Source organism: Acanthaster planci, linkage group LG04 (genome assembly GCF_054643075.1).
Source record: "Acanthaster planci isolate LZ-2023a linkage group LG04, COTS_SCS, whole genome shotgun sequence".
Classification (NCBI taxonomy): domain Eukaryota; kingdom Metazoa; phylum Echinodermata; class Asteroidea; order Valvatida; family Acanthasteridae; genus Acanthaster; species Acanthaster planci.
In genome coordinates, this window is record NC_141780.1 from 22,386,064 (window position 1) to 22,403,961 (window position 17,898).

The 17,898-nt window shown below is 41.2% G+C and overlaps 1 protein-coding gene across 2 annotated transcripts in view; it reads left to right on the top strand.

The window, feature by feature from the left end:
• Positions 1 to 17,898, top strand: part of LOC110982973 (uncharacterized) — a 29,571-nt gene that overhangs the window by 3,507 nt on the left and 8,166 nt on the right. Inside the window, exons 2-6 of one of the 2 annotated variants that reach the window (XM_022241812.2) lie at positions 6,169 to 6,371; positions 11,778 to 12,952; positions 14,066 to 14,185; positions 15,051 to 16,389; positions 16,710 to 17,301. In XM_022241812.2, coding sequence (XP_022097504.2) covers positions 12,548 to 12,952; positions 14,066 to 14,185; positions 15,051 to 16,389; positions 16,710 to 17,301 — 2,456 coding nt within the window. In that variant the 5' untranslated portion in view covers positions 6,169 to 6,371; positions 11,778 to 12,547. The remainder of the gene's footprint in view (positions 1 to 6,168; positions 6,372 to 11,777; positions 12,953 to 14,065; positions 14,186 to 15,050; positions 16,390 to 16,709; positions 17,302 to 17,898) is intronic. The other variant, XM_022241807.2, reaches the window with a different exon arrangement.

Below are 17,898 nucleotides of genomic sequence, written 5' to 3' on the forward strand. Positions count from 1 at the left end.
GGATAAAAGTATACCTGGCGTAGGCTTTGCAAAAGATATACCCATGAGCTTTGCAAATTCGCAGCATCAACATGTTGACACGTGATGTTGATGATGCATGTGTGGTTATTCAGGAAGGGATAACGGAACCAGTGTGGATGTACCCGTATGTGTGCCTCACATCGATATATACCGGGTACATGTACCGATATGATTGTGTCATTCCTGCAGGGAAAAAAGGTGATTACTGGAAACCTGTCCTGCCTTTGTTTTGTTTGTTAGGTCTGGCTTTTCTGATATTTGTTGTTGTTTTGTCTTCTTTCTGAAATGACAAGCAGTAAACAAAACAAAGTTGTACAGCAGTTTTCAATAATCGCAATACATGTGGCCTTGCACACATTCATATTTCTGTCTTTCACACTGGGACAACAAATATCATATTCCATGGCATATGTCTAAATACATGTTACAATTGATATTGTGAGTATATTTTTTGTGTAAAAAAAATAATATTTTTAATGTGCATTTTTAGCACGAGAGCAGTTACAATATCTATTATACGCAAGTACCAGTAGCAATAAAAATGAATTGAATTGAGATCATGTTAATTCTGTACGCAGACTTAAATGCCACTGGTACCTGGTAACTTTCCCTGCTTCATGTCCTGGGCAATCTATCCGTAAAACTGACATGAATGATGAACCTTTTGGTATCTTCCACCATGCATGGTGCATCCTGCCATGTACTGAACAAACACTGTACCATTACATGATGTGCATGTACTGTACATGTAGGTACATGTAGGGTAGGGGGCTTTTCACACCTAGCTGAGTATTTTTTCATTGCCTGAGGGAGTCGGGGGTGGAATGTTTTCAGTGAAGTTTGAACTGAAATAACCAAAGGGAAAAAAATCAGGGATTATTTGAAGGCGGATCTAGAGGTTCGTGTACAGCATGCATTTTTCCCCTCTTTTTTTTCTTTTGATTTCTATTCTGTGCTTGAGTTGTTCAGACTCAAAGGAGATTCCAGGCTTACAATAGAAGTACATTATACATTTGCTGGTACTGTACATGTATTCATGTCATGTAAGCATCATTGTTAACATTCCTACCACACAGTATGCATTGCTAACCCAATTCCAGTATTTGGGGGTTCACATGCACAGTGCTTTGTACCGTACATGTACACGTATGTACATGTATTTCACTTGGGGAAATAATGTACATGTACATGTACACATGTAGCACTGGTACATGTACGTACATGTACATTTACATATATTACGTACGGTACATGTACAGTGTGTAAATGTTCATGTACTGTAGATGTTAAGTTCCTAGTGGCTGGACTCTACACTTCTGGTTCAATGAAAATACGGCAAAATCCAGAAGTGTGAGATACCATATTTTAATAAAAAACTCAGGATGTTATTGGTATACATGTTGGTTACAGCATGATCCACTTATTTAGTGCATATAAGGTTATATTGATTTCATCTATATTCAAAACTTTCTCATTTCTAGTATGTTACAGTTTCATAGCTGCTTTGAAGAAGTGACTTCAGATTTTTATTTTGTTTCCCCCTTTTGTCTTTCTGCATTACATGTACCCCCATAGGGAGGCACATGTATGTACATGTACCTGCAAACATTTTCAAAAAGTACAAGTACAGCCTGTTTTAAATTCACTTCTTAACATTGTTTGTACAAATTTGTACAGCAAAGCCTGCTGAAAGGAATTAATTTTTCGTGTGTGTTATAGTTATGATGTCCAAACTGCTCCAACCAGGATGTTGTTTCCATATGTGAGCCCATTCTCAGAACAGCCACTGTCGACAAGAGATTAAGAATGTGTGAGGTAGACTTGTAGTACCCTATACAAGTATTGTGTATGCATTATTAGCAAGCACTGACGGTTACCAGTTGTACTGGTCTGTATTACCATTAGTGCAAGTACATTACTTGCCAAAAAAGCAGAAAAGAACAACAAAAAACCTAAGTAAAACATTCTGGTGGGTTGGCGCTAGCTATTCAGTATATTACATGTACGTTTGCTGGATTTGGTCCATAAATGTTACATTCTGGTGGGGTCTCAGAATCTTTGTGTTGGTGCTAGCTATTCAGTATATTACATGTACGTTTGCTGGATTTGGTCCATAAATGTTACATTCTGCTGGGGATTCTCAGAATCTTTGTGTTGGTGCTAGCTATTCAGTATATTACATGTACGCTTGCTGGATTTGGTCCATAAATGTTACATTCTGGTGGGGTCTCAGAATCTTTGTGTTGGTGCTAGCTATTCAGTATATTACATGTACGTTGCTGGATTTGGTCCATAAATGTTACATTCTGGTGGGGTCTCAGAATCTTTGTGTTGGTGCTAGCTATTTAGTGTATTACATCTACGTTGCTGGATTTGGTTCATACCTGTAAATGTTTCAAGTATTTCTGAGTCATCAAGACCTAAATTTAATTTGACCTTTGTGGTACATGTAAATTTGGTGCCAGGCAGAGCCCATGCCTCGACGGTGAAACTTTTTTAATATGGTGTCATATTTTGGTCTAAGCCCCCACTCCCAATAAAACCTTTATGATGTTAAAGGGACATCTATATTCATGTTCATCTTGTACGGTACATAAAGGTACATGTACCTTGCATTAGGTTTACCCTGAATTCTGCAATCGGGGATATCACATTTAGTTGGAGTGCAATGTAATAAAGCCATGAGGAAGCAGGCTGCAAGTAAACCGTGAACTGTGTTTATATTTATACAATAGTGGATCCCAATCCTGCTTAGACCCACCTTTAAAACAGAAACAAGGTTTCTGAGTATGTACTATCACTGTACTTGCAGTCATTTTTGCTTACCACATAATTTTGAAATAGCCCAATTGCTAATCATTGCTTCTTTCACCCTCATTTCCTTCTTTTCAACTCTGTGCAGCCACTACGTATGTTTTTCAACCTATAATTATCACTCCATCACTCCAAAGCTGACCATGACAAACTTTTGGGAGTGCTTTTTGCACTTTCAGACTTTTACAAACTGTGAACTAAATTTTATAAGAAACAGAGACCCAACTACCATAGCTGAACAGAAAGACATACCAGTAACTGTGCATGTAACCTGTTGCATTATTTTTTGGAAGTTTCTGAATTGTTAAGATGGTATTGCCATGCAGGCGCATGAGAATTAAAAGGGTGGCATGGTGTGGTTGTGGATGGTGTGCAGGGTACCAACGTACATTTGTATTGCGCACTTTACTGCGTAGGGACCAGTGCACCGCTTTTGGACATCTCCGCACCTCTGCGACACGCAAGTTGGATTTGGTTGCGTTAAATTGTGAGGTCTGTCCAGCAATTGCATTTGCATGACATTGCGGGATCAGATCCATGCATGATGAGACCCGGATCTGATCCTTCCTGAAAAGAAGGTTCAAGAAGAGAGGATCACCTCATGTTTAGATTTACTTGTTACCTTGTTAACCTTTTTGCTTTGATCCTGCTTGCAGGATTATATTTCCCTTAGACTCCACCCCACCTCCCCCACCTTGCATAATTCAGCGTAAATGTGGTGCATATACATGTACAAAACTTTCAAAACAAAACACTTTGTAGAAGGGTCACTTGATCCCCTACTGCATTATTTTGCTCACCAATCAGTGGAACTTGGAAGGCTGTGTTCATTTTATTCTCCAGCACTAGGAGTCCAATTGTTCACTTTTGTGACCCTAATGTTCATGTTCCTGGGACCTAGTAGCGCTGGTAGACCAAAGGGATTTCCCCTTGTATTGTCCTAGCACCTGCAGTTAAAGATAAAGGGATTTTTGCCCTATTGAATTAATGTACTGTACAATAGTCCCACCCACACTCATGGATGCACACTATATGTCCATATGTACATGTATCATTGTGTTGGTGTGTGCGTTTAAAATCAAGGGGGCCTTTGGGTTTTTCACAGTATAAAGATAAGTTTAAGTTCAGATGCCATTTTTAAGCAAGTGTAAACAGACAAGTAACTACTAAAGCTTATTCAAGATAAAGAGCAAAGATCATGAACATGTAAGCAGTGTAAAACTTTTCCATCTTTGTTAAATGCTTGAGGAAAAATCCTGTTCTTTTTATGGCTCCATGTGATGGTAATACATCAATGACATTTGTTTCTTTTTTTGTACCAAACATTTTGTCCGACTCAGTTTGTTGACCCGTGTTTGGATGCAGTTTGTGGGCGTAAACACCAAAGTGCACACCTTTGTTCCTTCTGTCAGATTCTTTCAGATTGTGAGGGACCAGTGGGGTAAAACTAAAACGAAAGTGAAACAGACGTACACACTCACAAAATGGTTGAGGGTTGGTGGTGAAATTCAGACAAAAGCCCATGAAATCATTTGTCCCTTGACCCTAACATTCCCAGATCCCTCAATATCTACATGTCCCCAGAGTTTTGGAAGGATTTTGTACGATTGAAAAAGACCAGTAGAGGACATTAACAACCCAGACCCTGTCACTTGTAGGCACTGAAGAACCTTGATGAGGGAGTTTGGCTTTGTCATACCATTATAATGCAATTTACACGAAGTTTCAACATCTTTGACTGTATCAAGTGACTGTCTACGTGCTGGATTGTGATTTTGGTGCATGGTCAAATGTAATTGTATAGTCTTTGCTGTGGTTTTCCTTTGTCATGGTCTTTCCTTTACTGCTTTCCTTTCCTGTGTATCATATTTGAACCACAAACTACATTGTATCCTGCCCCAGTATGACGCTTATACCAATGTATATGGTCCAACCATGAGGACTACCTACATTGTACAGCCCAGTGTGCTTACCTTGCAGTTGGATTTCTTTTCCTGGAGACACTGCTCATCTCAATCTTTCTAATATAAGAGCTGAGTTAAGGGCCCAATTAATGTCACAATTTTACACCATCCCTGCTAAGCACACAATTTTACACCAATGGAGACTCTCATGGAGAGCTTTGAGTAGTAAGCAGGGTAAAAGGCATGCACAGAGAATTTAACTCAGTAACATAAAAGGAAATCTCTATGCATGTGCAGCTTACGGTTAGCAAGTTTTTCGGCTATAGTTAGCACAATTTTTCTGCTGTGTATGTACATGTAGCAGGTGGAGTTTGGCCCAGATCTTCTAGATGGTTTTTGTATTGTTTGTATGAAGTGACTGATTAAGTCACCAAGTGATTTAAACAGTACACTCACTGAGCAAGGCAAATTGGCTGGACACCTGTGACACGAAGTTTACTGAAGTTTTAGCTTGTAATTCAGATTCTGTGCAGTAGGGGCGTAAATTGTGAGCCTGATAACACTCTTTGCAACATCAGCTCTAATTTGATCCTATCGCCACAAATGTATTTACACTGTACTTGTTTACATGTATAGTGAATCATATTTATGTACATAAACCACCTACAGTTCTTCTTTATTTCCAGGTACATTTGTAAATTTATGTCTGCATTGTATTCACTTTTTGGAAAATGTCAATTTATAATTTATAAGTGCACAGTGCAGTCCTGAAGAAAGTTATGTTTCCCTAACTCAACTCGTCTAAAAAATCAGAACGCCTCCTGTTGATTTTTTTTTAGCCTTACTATTTCCATCTTATAAGCAAACAAAATGTACTTTCCTGTTGTGGTACCGGTACATACAAAACTCTGAGAGTGTGGAGCATTGGGCATTGGCCCTCACTGCCGTTATGGGGTAGCTTTCCTCCATCAGGCTAATCAGGACTGAGTTGTGGGGACAGATCCCAGTCCTCACAATGTTTTGGTCCCCACCAAATTGATGTAATGACAAGTGTGTGTCGCCACACTTTGGGAGAAGGTGTACATGATCCATGAAGGTATACATGTGCATGGTTTGATGAGCTAACCAATATTATTTACCACTGAGAATTTCTGTTGTAAACTGAATGGCTTATAGTTGATTTTCAGTGTAATAACTACAGGTATGGCTTTATTTGAAGTACCGGGGTACTTGTTCTTTTTGTATCTGTTGTACAAGTACCTACCGGTGTATCTCAATGATTTGATCTTAGAAGAAAGAAGCCCCTGCAGACACAAAAACCATTCTAGTAGACAAACCAACCGACAACCAACCGACTGACCCACCTGATTTTTGTGCATATGACGGTAACACAACTTTTTTTTCTTGATCCGCTTGCTATGCATCACAGATATTGACCCAGCTAGGGTCTGTTTGCCTACGTTGTCATTTGGCTGATCCTGTTTGGCATGCTGCCAGCAACTGGAAAAGTCACGGCAACCAAACCTTGGGTGTTGTGAAACTGTAAAGCGTGTACACATGTACATATACATGTATGTGTACTAGTTCATGTACATGCATGGCACAGTGGTCTCCATATTCTGAATTTTACAGGTAAGGGTTAGAAACTTAGTTGAGACTGATAAGAATATTGAATGGAGGACGGGGGTAGCACGAGGTTCAGGGTCCACTCTATAAGCCCCACACCCTAATTTAGGCCTTTTGCATTTCTAGGCACATCAAAGATACATCCAGATCCTTTGTGGGAAAAATAGGGATCTTTTACATGTACATGTATGAACTGTACATGTATACACATTCATAGACAGCTTTTTAATCAAGATAATGTTTAAGATGAAACATTACAGAATGGAAATTTATGTAGTGTACATTATACCAGCCACAAATGTAAACTTGATGAATTTTGTTTCGTCCGTGTTATTGTTGATTTGTGTCTCCAGTGTCTTAGGGTGCCGTCCATGTACATGAATATTGTACAACACTCTATGGGCACACCCTTGGGTGAGAACAGAGGTCATGTGGGTATGCCTTGACCCATTCACATTACTGGCTGTCAGCACGGGACTTTTCTGCGATGGGAATACTAACAGTGTACTGTAATTCCTCCGGAATCCGGGTTTTCCCTTTAAAAACACCGCTGGAGGAAGGTTAAACTAACAACTGAGGACATTTACCTTCTGTTGGACAATGAGTGCAATATCTGAAAGTTTTACCCCATAAAAAGTCTAATGCAAACATGGATAGACATCACGATTGTGGTTTGGCAATAAGTACTATCTCCACCCTAACTTTAGAAAGGACCCCAGAATCTGATGATTTTTTTTTTCAAGCAACAAAGCAAAATGCAGACCTATGTAATACCCATTTTGTCCGTCTATCTCAGCAACCATCCGGCTGGCTGGCCGGCTGCTTTTCAAATTACAGTGTTTTTACTATCAACTTCAAATTTTATTGTGGGTATTTGTTTTTTTATGTCACTATTATTTGCTTAATTCTGATATTTGATCAATATCAGAACTTTGTGTATGAGCACCATAATGATTCATGCCTTGAAGTGTATTTTACACAATATTTAATGAAGACATTGAACAAAAGCTTTCAACTGCATTATATTTTGCAGTTTACTTGTACTATAGGCCTACACATACTTTACTTATAGTTATACCGGTAGGCCTTCTTTACTAGAATTTAAAGACGCATCCCGACCCTTTGGTCGGGATTTGGTGGGAAAGGGTGGGATACATGTACATGTAGGCTGGTGTGAAGTAGGGGGGGTCTTGGGTGGGATTATCATCAGGGATATGGTGGGGTTGAATGGGAATTAAGATGATGTGGAAATTTATAAGTGTGGGATGGGGATTTTTTTGTGAAAATGAGATTGAAGAGCCACTTTGGAGTAAAAAGTCCTTTAGAATAATTTTGCACAGTGTACATCAATAGGAACCCACAGCATTTTTCACCATGGAGTATCCACTTTCATCAGGATGCCAAACTGAGTGATACATCAAAACAAAAACTCAATTTGCTCTTTCCAATACAAATGAAAACTCAAAAAGTTGCTCTGGCGACTTCAGACTCATTTTCACAGAGTGGGTCACATATTGGAACGAATGGGGTTAAGTGACGATGGTGGCTGATTATGGATTGTGCATTTTCTGATTTGTTTTTTAATATGTTCAACATTTACCGGTATCTTGGATTAGATCAATGATACATGTACACCTCACCAAGCCGTAAATGTTGGAAAGCTGGTGGAAAGATGACAAACTGATCACACAATATATGCAAGAAAAGACAGAAAAAACAAATATTCTTGTGTTGCAGTAGTTTGCGTTTATGTGTGGATGAAATGTACAATAGAAAGGTAGCAGCAAGCCATGACTGGTACACGTACATGTAGTTGTACACTCATACAGTAAGAACACAGCAGTTACTGTGGACCAACCTTTTTCTCGCAGTTGCTTTCAATGAGCAGCTTTTTGTTTGTAATTTCAACAGAAAAAGAAAAAAAAAACCAACAACAAACAGAGTGACCCAAAATGACATTGCGACAACAGTGCCTTCGGTTGTCCAAAAACAGCATGGAAAATTTTAAATGTCAAAAGAAGTATGTTTTCTGATTTGAAACGTTTTCAATTTGAAACCAAAAGGGATACTCAATAATATTCATGCTTTTAAGAGGAGTACATGTAGAAAGTAAGACAGATGTTCAAAATCCCCGAGACTTATAATCTGGTTCATCCGTACTTCATATCATGTACATGTATCGTACGTTTGTTTTTCTAAGCCCTAGTTTTTAATTGGCAGTTATTCCAAGAAAAGAAGGCTTCATGTTCTCGATTTCCATATCTCTGCTCAGAATTCTTTGGATCTGTTTGATTTGAAAAGCTACCTTAGTTCCATGAATGTTCGACCAAAGTTTGTGCTTTTACTTACATGTACTTGTATGTTGAACTCAAGGAAATGGAAAGGAAACAGACAAGTGTTGAGGTACATTGGCTGTTTGCACTGCGAGTCTGCGTTTCACTTTCTGTATAAATATGTACAAATGTACAAATCTAAAGAATAGTTCTTGGTTGTACGTGTTTTTGGTGAGATTTAACTGTCACTTGTTATCCCAACAATCACATTAATTATTGGTATACTTCTGTTTCCTGAGGGGTATTGCCCATGTTATTCTTTCCTATCCCTATCCAGTACTCCCCCATAAGGAAAGGCAGAGAAACTATAATGATTCACCTGTTAGCGCTGCTTAATTTGATTGATCATGATAGAGCAGCATTTGTCAGCTTTCTTGGTGTCCATTCCACAAGGATGTTTGTAAGCCCTGCGGTTATATTGTCTGCTAATGCTATTGTTTTACCGTTGAAAGAGGAAGAAGTAATTGTGCTCTTGAAACATAGTTGTGTATTGGGACTCTGTCAGCATGGCCCCCCTTGATCCTGACTCTTCCCTGCCCCCACCCACGTGTACCGGTCGTATTTGTGTTCCGTCAGAATAAATAACTTTGCTCAATCTAGGGCTGTAACATGTAATTGCTTGCTAATTGCTTGCCAATTACATCTACATTCAAGGACTGTCACAACTTTGAAATTTCAAGCAAGTGAACTACCGAATGTCAGTGATGATAGTTTAACCTAATCCTTGTTTTGTTGTTGTTGTTGTTGTTGTTGACATTCACTTAAATGTTCTGTACATGTACATGTACATGTATGTACCCGGGAATGACTTGGTGTAAAAAAAAACTGACAGTTGCATTACACTAGGCTTGATGGAAGTTATTACTCATTGCTGGGATCTTGCAAAGGCTGTTGCTCAAAGCTGGGAAGTACCTTGTCCAATTTATCATAGAGCTATGGGGCCTATCCAGGCTGTCATTACCCAGGGGACCTTTGCAGGGGCTTGTAACCTGAGAATTACTCCTGAGGTTTTAAGGGTACAGTCCACTAATTCAAGCCCCATTGAAAATAGTGTAAAATCAGCACTATTCAGGGCCCAGTAACATGCATGCCAACATCCCTGAGATTTCTGAAACACAAATGAAATTCTTGTCTGGTCACTAATCTTTCAATTTCTTTGCAACTTTTTTGTGGGTTAACCAATTATATTTTTAATTATTCCCACAAAACAAAATCACCCCCCCAAAAGTGATTTTTCCGAAGTCTGATTGCAGCCAGTTTTCAAGTGGCGACCCTGAACTTTCTCAGGCACTTACAACCATTTTTCAACCGTAGTTTTCAGCCATTCTCCTTTCATATGAAAGCTCAAAGACCCAGGGAGTTGATCCTGGCAACAATTTACACAATCTCACCATTTTGGGGGCCAATCAATCTCCTTTTTCAAAAGATACTGCGGAGGCACTTTTGATACAAATAAGCTGGCTAGACATTCTCACTTGAATTAGTGGTCTGCACGGTAAGGAACAAGCTTAGCAGTATCACCATGGCAGTAAGGTTTGATGGGTCACCTTTGCCCCTGCTGGATCCAACCTTGGAGCTATAAAACCTATCCAACTAGTAACTGTACATGTACCCTGGTTTACCAAAGTTTGCATTGGTGGACATGCGATGGACCAGGACATATGCAATAGGGTACTTGATGTTGTCTTTTGTTTTAGTTACAGTTTCAGTTTATTCATTGATCTGAAGTAAAAAGAAAGAGGTGCAGTACATAGCACCCCAATCTGGTACTTTTACTTGGTACTTGTACTCAGTTGAAAACTTAATATCGGTGTTTTTTGGGTTTTTTTTTCAAACTGGCCTCTGTTCCTTGCTCTGTGGTGCACCACAGTTGTGTTGGACAGTCGCAACAGTGTGAAGCCTATTTCAGGCTACACAAAGAAACATATTTATGTGTACCGTTGTGTGTTTATGTAGCTGGACGATGAGGTTCTTTGTTCCCTCTGCAATGCTGTACATACTGGTACCGTACTTAAGGCAACATTTGTTGAATTTGTTCAGATTCAACAAATGCTGGGTCATAATTACAAATGGGGGTCGGAGTAGGTTCTAGACATTGTTCCCTTCCCTCCCTTATGGGGTCAGAGTTAATGCTGGGTCATAATTACAAATGGGGGTCGGAGTAGGTTCTAGACATTGTTCCCTTCCCTCCCTTATGGGGTCAGAGTTATTGCTGGGTCATAATTACAAATGGGGGTCGGAGTAGGTCCCAGACATTGTTCCCTTCCCTCCCTTATGGGGTCAGAGTTAATGCTGGGTCATAATTACAAATGGGGTCGGAGTAGGTCCCAGACATTGTTCCCTTCCCTCCCTTATGGGGTCAGAGTTAATGCTGGGTCATAATTACAAATGGGGTCGGAGTAGGTTCTAGACATTGTTCCCTTCCCTCCCTTATGGGGTCAGAGTTAATGCTGGGTCATAATTACAAATGGGGGTCGGAGTAGGTTCTAGACATTGTTCCCTTCCCTCCCTTATGGGGTCAGAGTTAATGCTGGGTCATAATTACAAATGGGGGTCGGAGTAGGTTCCAGACATTGTTCCCTTCCCTCCCTTATGGGGTCAGAGTTAATGCTGGGTCATAATTACAAATGGGGGTCGGAGCAGGTTCCAGACATTGTTCCCTTCCCTCCCTTATGGGGTCAGAGTTAATGCTGGGTCATAATTACAAATGGGGGTCGGAGCAGGTTCCAGACATTGTTCCCTTCCCTCCCTTATGGGGTCAGAGTTAATGCTGGGTCATAATTACAAATGGGGGTCGGAGCAGGTTCCAGACATTGTTCCCTTCCCTCCCTTATGGGGTCAGAGTTAATGCTGGGTCATAATTACAAATGGGGTCGGAGTAGGTTCTAGACATTGTTCCCTTCCCTCCCTTATGGGGTCAGAGTTATTGATGTTTTGTTTTGTTTGTTTTGTAACCAGAAGCACTTGTACAAGAATTTTGAGAGGTTGTTGCCATAGTTTGTTTGCTACATTGTTGCTACCAAGGCAACTCAGTTTCTTGCCTGTAATTTTCCTTGCTCTTATACATGTATTTATGCAGAGGTTCAAAGAGGCCATCTGTGAGAGTCATCTTCCAGGAAGTCAGATCCCGTGATAGTTCCACCCTGACCATGAACTGTGGCATATGCCGCACAGACATGTATGCAAGCTGGTACATGTACCCTATGCAGGCTGGTACCCTATGCAGGCTGGTACCCCTACATGACACAATTGACAGTATTTCTTTGTAGCATGACAGGGATGTGGTGTGCTGGTAGTTCTCTGAATTGTTTGTACAGTCTGCAGTTTGCAAAGTACCATTGGATTGATGTGGGGATACATGTACATGAAGTGTACAGAAGTGTGCACGTGTCGTGTCAAGCAAGGAAGTCAACACTCAAACACAGGAATCGTGATGCATGATTGCGGGCCACATATTTTAGAGGTACCATAACTCAGGGTGGTATGTAGTGCAGTGGCCTGAATTGAGGTACTGCACATGCTCAGCATTCCGACAAGGACAAGGGACCATTTGCTGTTTGGAAGGTCAGAGATTATCAAGTGCAGTGTTATCAAAGTGAAAGTGGATTAGTCGCAACACATACATGTATACAGAGAGGCATCCCACAGCAGGAAGAACGTGGTTTTTCATATCTTACCGATTGCTTGACAGGAAGAGTTGGAGTGGCTTGTGTTTTTATGGGATTCAGAGACTGTTTTGATCGGCTTTAAAGAGGTAGAAATGTGAACTCTGTCAGGTGTAGGGAACACCAGCTGTGCAAGGATTTGTAGCTGCATCCAGGAGAGAGAGATCAGGGTAAGCTACCTGTCATGGGTCTGCCCGTTGATTCCAATCTGGCACCCGACACAAGGGACACAGCCAACCGTAGCTATTCATCTCAGAGCAGTGATGACTGTTCGCTCTTACGCATCACCAGCATCACGTCCAGCGTGAACACCTGCAGCAGAGGCAGCTTTTCCCAGTCCTCCACTACCCCTCTCCTGCTTGGGTCGCCCATGCAGGGGCACCTTCCTCAGCCCTCTGTAGCCAGCCCAGCATCCAGCTGTCAGCTCTGCTGCCGCTGGGACAGCCTCAGCGAAGAGGAGAAATTGAAAGAGTTGGTGAGGACGGTGTTCAGACAACCAGACAGCATCCGTTGGCAGACCCCCACGCGAAGAGTGAAATTGGAGCGAAATGGCAAAGGATCACTTGGTTTCAAATACACAAATGTCAAAGTAAGTACATGTTTTCTTTGCTGTTAAAATCGTGCTTTTTATGCCTATGTCTATACATATGGTATGTACATGAAGTGGCTTTTCAAATCTTGTGGCTTGATCTACGAGAGGTTTTTACACGTAGATCTTTGTCATTTGCATACACATGATCTCATGTTGACAATAGAGATTCTATACAATGTAAGTCTTGAAGCTGTTACTGAATGTAATCATATACATGTATTTTCAAGATGTATTTTTGCATTTGGGAGATGTTAATTAATGTAACGGGTTTTGCCCTTACCCAACGTATATATTCATAAACACTGTATGCTCAGTGCTTGTCCGAGAGCTTGCGGCAAGCTCGGTGGTCAAGTGGTTAAGACATCTGCACTAGTAAGCAGGAGGTCGTGGGTTCGAGTCCCACCCAAGTAAGCTTGTGACTTTTTTGCAAGCTCTTGGGCAAGCACTGAGCATACAGTGTTTATTAATATTACGTTGGGTAAGGGCAAAACCCGTTATATAAATTAACATATACATGTAGTTGGAAACTTGAAAGTACGTTAGTGGCTTGCCTGACTTTTATTTGCTCTGTCTGATCAGAACTGTTATTAAGGTCTTTCTGGTCGATACTACTATAGTATGCTGATTTAGTGTCTTTCAATATTCATGAGCATAACAGTAATGCTAATAGAGTACCAAAGCATGACATTTTGACCTGGAAGTGGGGTGGCATGTGTTGGTTTACAAACGTGTTCTCGCATTGATGTCTTTTACATATACATGTATACCGGTAATTGTGCCAGTGAAATAGTCACTTTTGTATTCTGTTTATGCTAGATGAAGCTGCAAGCTTCAGTGGTTCAGTTGATATTTCTCCAGAATTTGTTGTGATGTTGGTCATAACGTTGGTTTTTTAAAAAAAAAGCAAGCGCAGAAACAAAACTTTCATTAAAAAAGGTAAATGCAGTTCATTTATTCTTGAAATAGTCGCAACATGTGCAGCATATTAAAATATTTGAATTGCATGTGTCTTGAAGTTTGTATGGATTACTACAAAATCATACAATGCTTTAAAGATTTGTTCGAGATTTCCTTATAAATGCCATTTCTCTGCACTGCATTTCATTGCAGGGAAAAATATCCTCGTACACACTGATCTCCGAGGTGTTCCACGATGGATCGTCTTTTGGAATAGTTGGTGTGGGAGAATGTATCCTTTCAGTCAATGGACAACCTTTGAACAGTGAAGAGGTACTAGTAGAAGATATTTCTGAGATGAATGCAAAGAGAGATCAGGAGGGATAATGTGAAGTTGGAGCTATTGTTGTACAAACATACCGTAAAGGCGTTTCAACGGGCTGTAAGGGGGTGTGTCTTCCCTTTCCCCTCCTCCAAAAATGCCAAAAGAAGGAAGACAAGGGACCACCCCTCCCCCCACCAAAAAAAATCCTGTTCATGACAGTGTGAATGATCCACTTGGATTTACATGGCAGAATATTCTATTACAGTCATTCACATTCATTCTTTGAATTTGTAATTGTTCCAAGAGAATAGTACATGTATGTACTGTTACCCTTTGGTTTCCTGTTGCCTATGATGCTCAGCAATTCCTGTCAACATGTACTTGGATATTAGAACTCTTTTTTTTTCTCTCGCTTGCTTTTTTGGGGGGGGGTGGTTTCTCTTGTGCTTTTTTTTTTTCTTGTCCTTTTTTGCTGGTGTTGGGAGGATTTTTTTTTTTTTTTAATCATTCCTAAGCATTTAGGGACAAAAGGTTATTGTAAGTTTCTGAATCCTTTCTGCTGGAACTTACATATACTTGTACGTACATTGACTGCGGTCTTCAGTCCCTGAATTGTTTACAAGGAGAGTGGACTTGCCTTAGATAAACTGTGCCATTCTTGAATGTCAAGACCATACACTTATGCTACTTGTTTGCCATGTTGACTTGTCCTTGCTGAAAACATTTTTCATGGGCTAACACCTTTTGAGAGCGAATACATGTACGTCATTGCAAAGGAAGAAAAATAGGCCATGAAAGCAGGGGGATTTCAGTCTTACAGAGCACAGATGATTAATTGTTTCTAATTTCTATAAATTATTTGTTTTCTATTAGGGTATTACATTACGGTCAGTTGTCAGTGTGGACAAAGACAAGCCTGTCTACCTCATTATTCAACGCCCTGAGGCAATAAATTGTGGGAAGAAATGTCAGAGGTACAGCCTGCAAAGATCTGTCAGCAGTGAAAGACTCAATGGGGACATGAAAACTAGGGAAGCGCTTGAACTTGAAGAGGGAATGGACAGTGGTAACTCTTCCCACACTTCGTTGTCCTCGTCTGACAAGAGGGATGCCCTCCTGCCCAAAAGCCTAGAGCACAGGCTCTCAGCTCTGGCCAACTCTGGGAATGTTTCCCGTCTGGATACCCTTATGCCGAGACTTCCCTTCTTGAGGATCCTGATTTCTGGCAGTCAGGCAGAGACACTGGCCACCTCGCTCGTGGGGCCAAGCATAGGCCAAGCGTTGTCAAAATCGAACGATGTTGGTGTGTATTACCAAGCTTGTTTGAGCCGAATTGGCTCCAAGCTCTCCTTGGCCGGATCACAGGAAGAACCCAAGAAGTGGGTAACGGAACTCTTGGAGTCTGTTGCTGGTAAGAACAACTTGAAACCCAATGCCTTGAGTGATCGCATTGAACTTGAGATCATAGCCTTGAAGTCTCATCCCTTCTCAGCCTACTGTCAGCACATCCTTGCAACTGCCCACTCCATCTTTGTCATTCAGTTTAGCTGCCACGACTTCCTCAGTAATGAACGGTCAGTCCTCCTTGACATCCAAAGGCGGTTGAACAAGATCCGTACCTACACGTCCAATAGAGCCCCAGTCTATCTGGTAATGAGCGTTGACAATAGCTTGCCATCAGACCAGCTTACTGCCATCGGACAGAGACTTCACAGGCAGTTTGCCAAAGCCTTTATGAATCAGCTCCAGTACAACTCCACCACCAACTGCCCATGTTTCCAAGTTGTGGGAGCCAACCCAGCAAACGTCAGCCGATCATCCACTGACCTCCATCGTCGAGTGGATGTAGAGTCGAATTCTGACAGAGGGCAGTGCCGCATCATACCATCCAAGAAGGGCAACAGCCTGGACGTCAGCTACTGGGCTGGAAACAGCATCCCAATGGGCATCATTAACCCACAGGATAGAGGTTTCGAGATGAGCAGCCTTCGAGACCACATTTTGCACCTCGCTTTCAAGCAGCCATTCATCACAGATTGTTACCCCTATCTCTACCTCCTGCATCGGGAGAGAGTTCACCGTCTGAAAGAGAACGGCCTTCACTATGCTTTCAAAGCAGGAATCAAGAAGGAATGTCAGGAAATTACCTCAGAGAAGGAACTGCATAATTTGCTTTCTTTCCTTCACCACTGTGGAGACATAATATGTGCTGGTGAGTTATAATGTTAGCCTCCGATTTCAAACACATTTTTCTTCCTAAGTAGAATGGATTGAGATTTCTGCTTCGATTTGGAAATTTTTTCCAAGAAAAAGGACCTTGTTTATAGATAATTCCTTTTCTTTGAAATGAAAAATGAATGCAGTTTACAGTGTTAACTGATTTTTAAGTCAATTTCTGTATTCAGTGTTCTAGTAAGTTTTTGACTTGGTAACAATTGTGAGTGTGGCATTTAACCAGTACTGTCTGAAAACAATACCAGGAATATCATCCATTTTAATAAAAATTTCATGTATTTGCCTAAATTTGTGCAGATTTCCTTCCGTGTCGAAGGTCCAACAGCACTCTGTTCAGAATAACCAGCAACAACGTGTTACTGGACCGTTACCATCTCATCATGGCTACCAAACAGTTGACGACTATTCCTAGCCGCTCTGAACAACAGGACCCCCGCTTTCCAAACTCTATGCATCACTGGGAGGAACTTGGGCAGAGCTCTCTCGCCTCATCAGCATTCCTGGAACACCTACTGCGTTACGACCCCAAGAACGACCCAGGGAATCTGCTGACCACACTGGGCCTAATGGGTCTTATTCACTGCCTGCAGCAACCTGAGGCGGAGTCCACCAAGTACCTAGTGCCATTCTTCCTTCCTCAGGAGGCGCTGACCACCTCCCCTCCTCGTCATGGCTCCTCCTCTTCCTACCGGTTGTGCCTGGACTTTCATGGCAGCCTGCCCGACGCATTTTTCCTAGCATGGCTGGTGCACTTGATGAGGAAGGTCTTTGAGACCCACGGTAGATGGCGCATCGATGGGCCAAACTCAGCACAGCTGAGCCTAGCGAATGACTGCGAGATGGATGTGTCATGTGATGAGGTGGAGAGCCTCATCACAATCTCAGCAAGGTTAGGAAGAGGATACTTTCATATTCTCATATTCTCTTCATTGAGTGGCTGTTGAAATTGATCAGTGCCGTTAGCTCAGCTTATTCATTCTTGACATAAAGACAATGCCATATAACCTTTGAACAGCCTGAGGCAATATCACAGTGTTGAAAGGTACATAGACCTTGCAGATGTTGTGACCCCAGAGCCTTACAAGACATTCACATACATGTGCATGTACATGTATATGTACATGTACATGTGCATGCATGACTATCCTTGCAACTCACCCCTGCTTGCCGCCCCCCTAAAAAAATTCAAGAGTGGTCTTTACGTCACAGTTGTGTTATTGTGTCTTCCTCTCAACACCTACATGACACTGACATATCCCCCAACAAAAATGGTATCCACTACACGATTAGTGGAAGAACCGGTACAGTACATGTTCAGTCAAGATTGAAATCAGAATACATGTATTTGTATAAGGTTAAATCCAGAATTGCTGTCCCTCCGTACTCAAACTGTTACATGTACATGTATGTTAATTTATTTACCGGTATTTGTCTTTTTGATAAACTGCTGGTGTAGTACAATGAAATATTCAGTTATTTCTCAAAA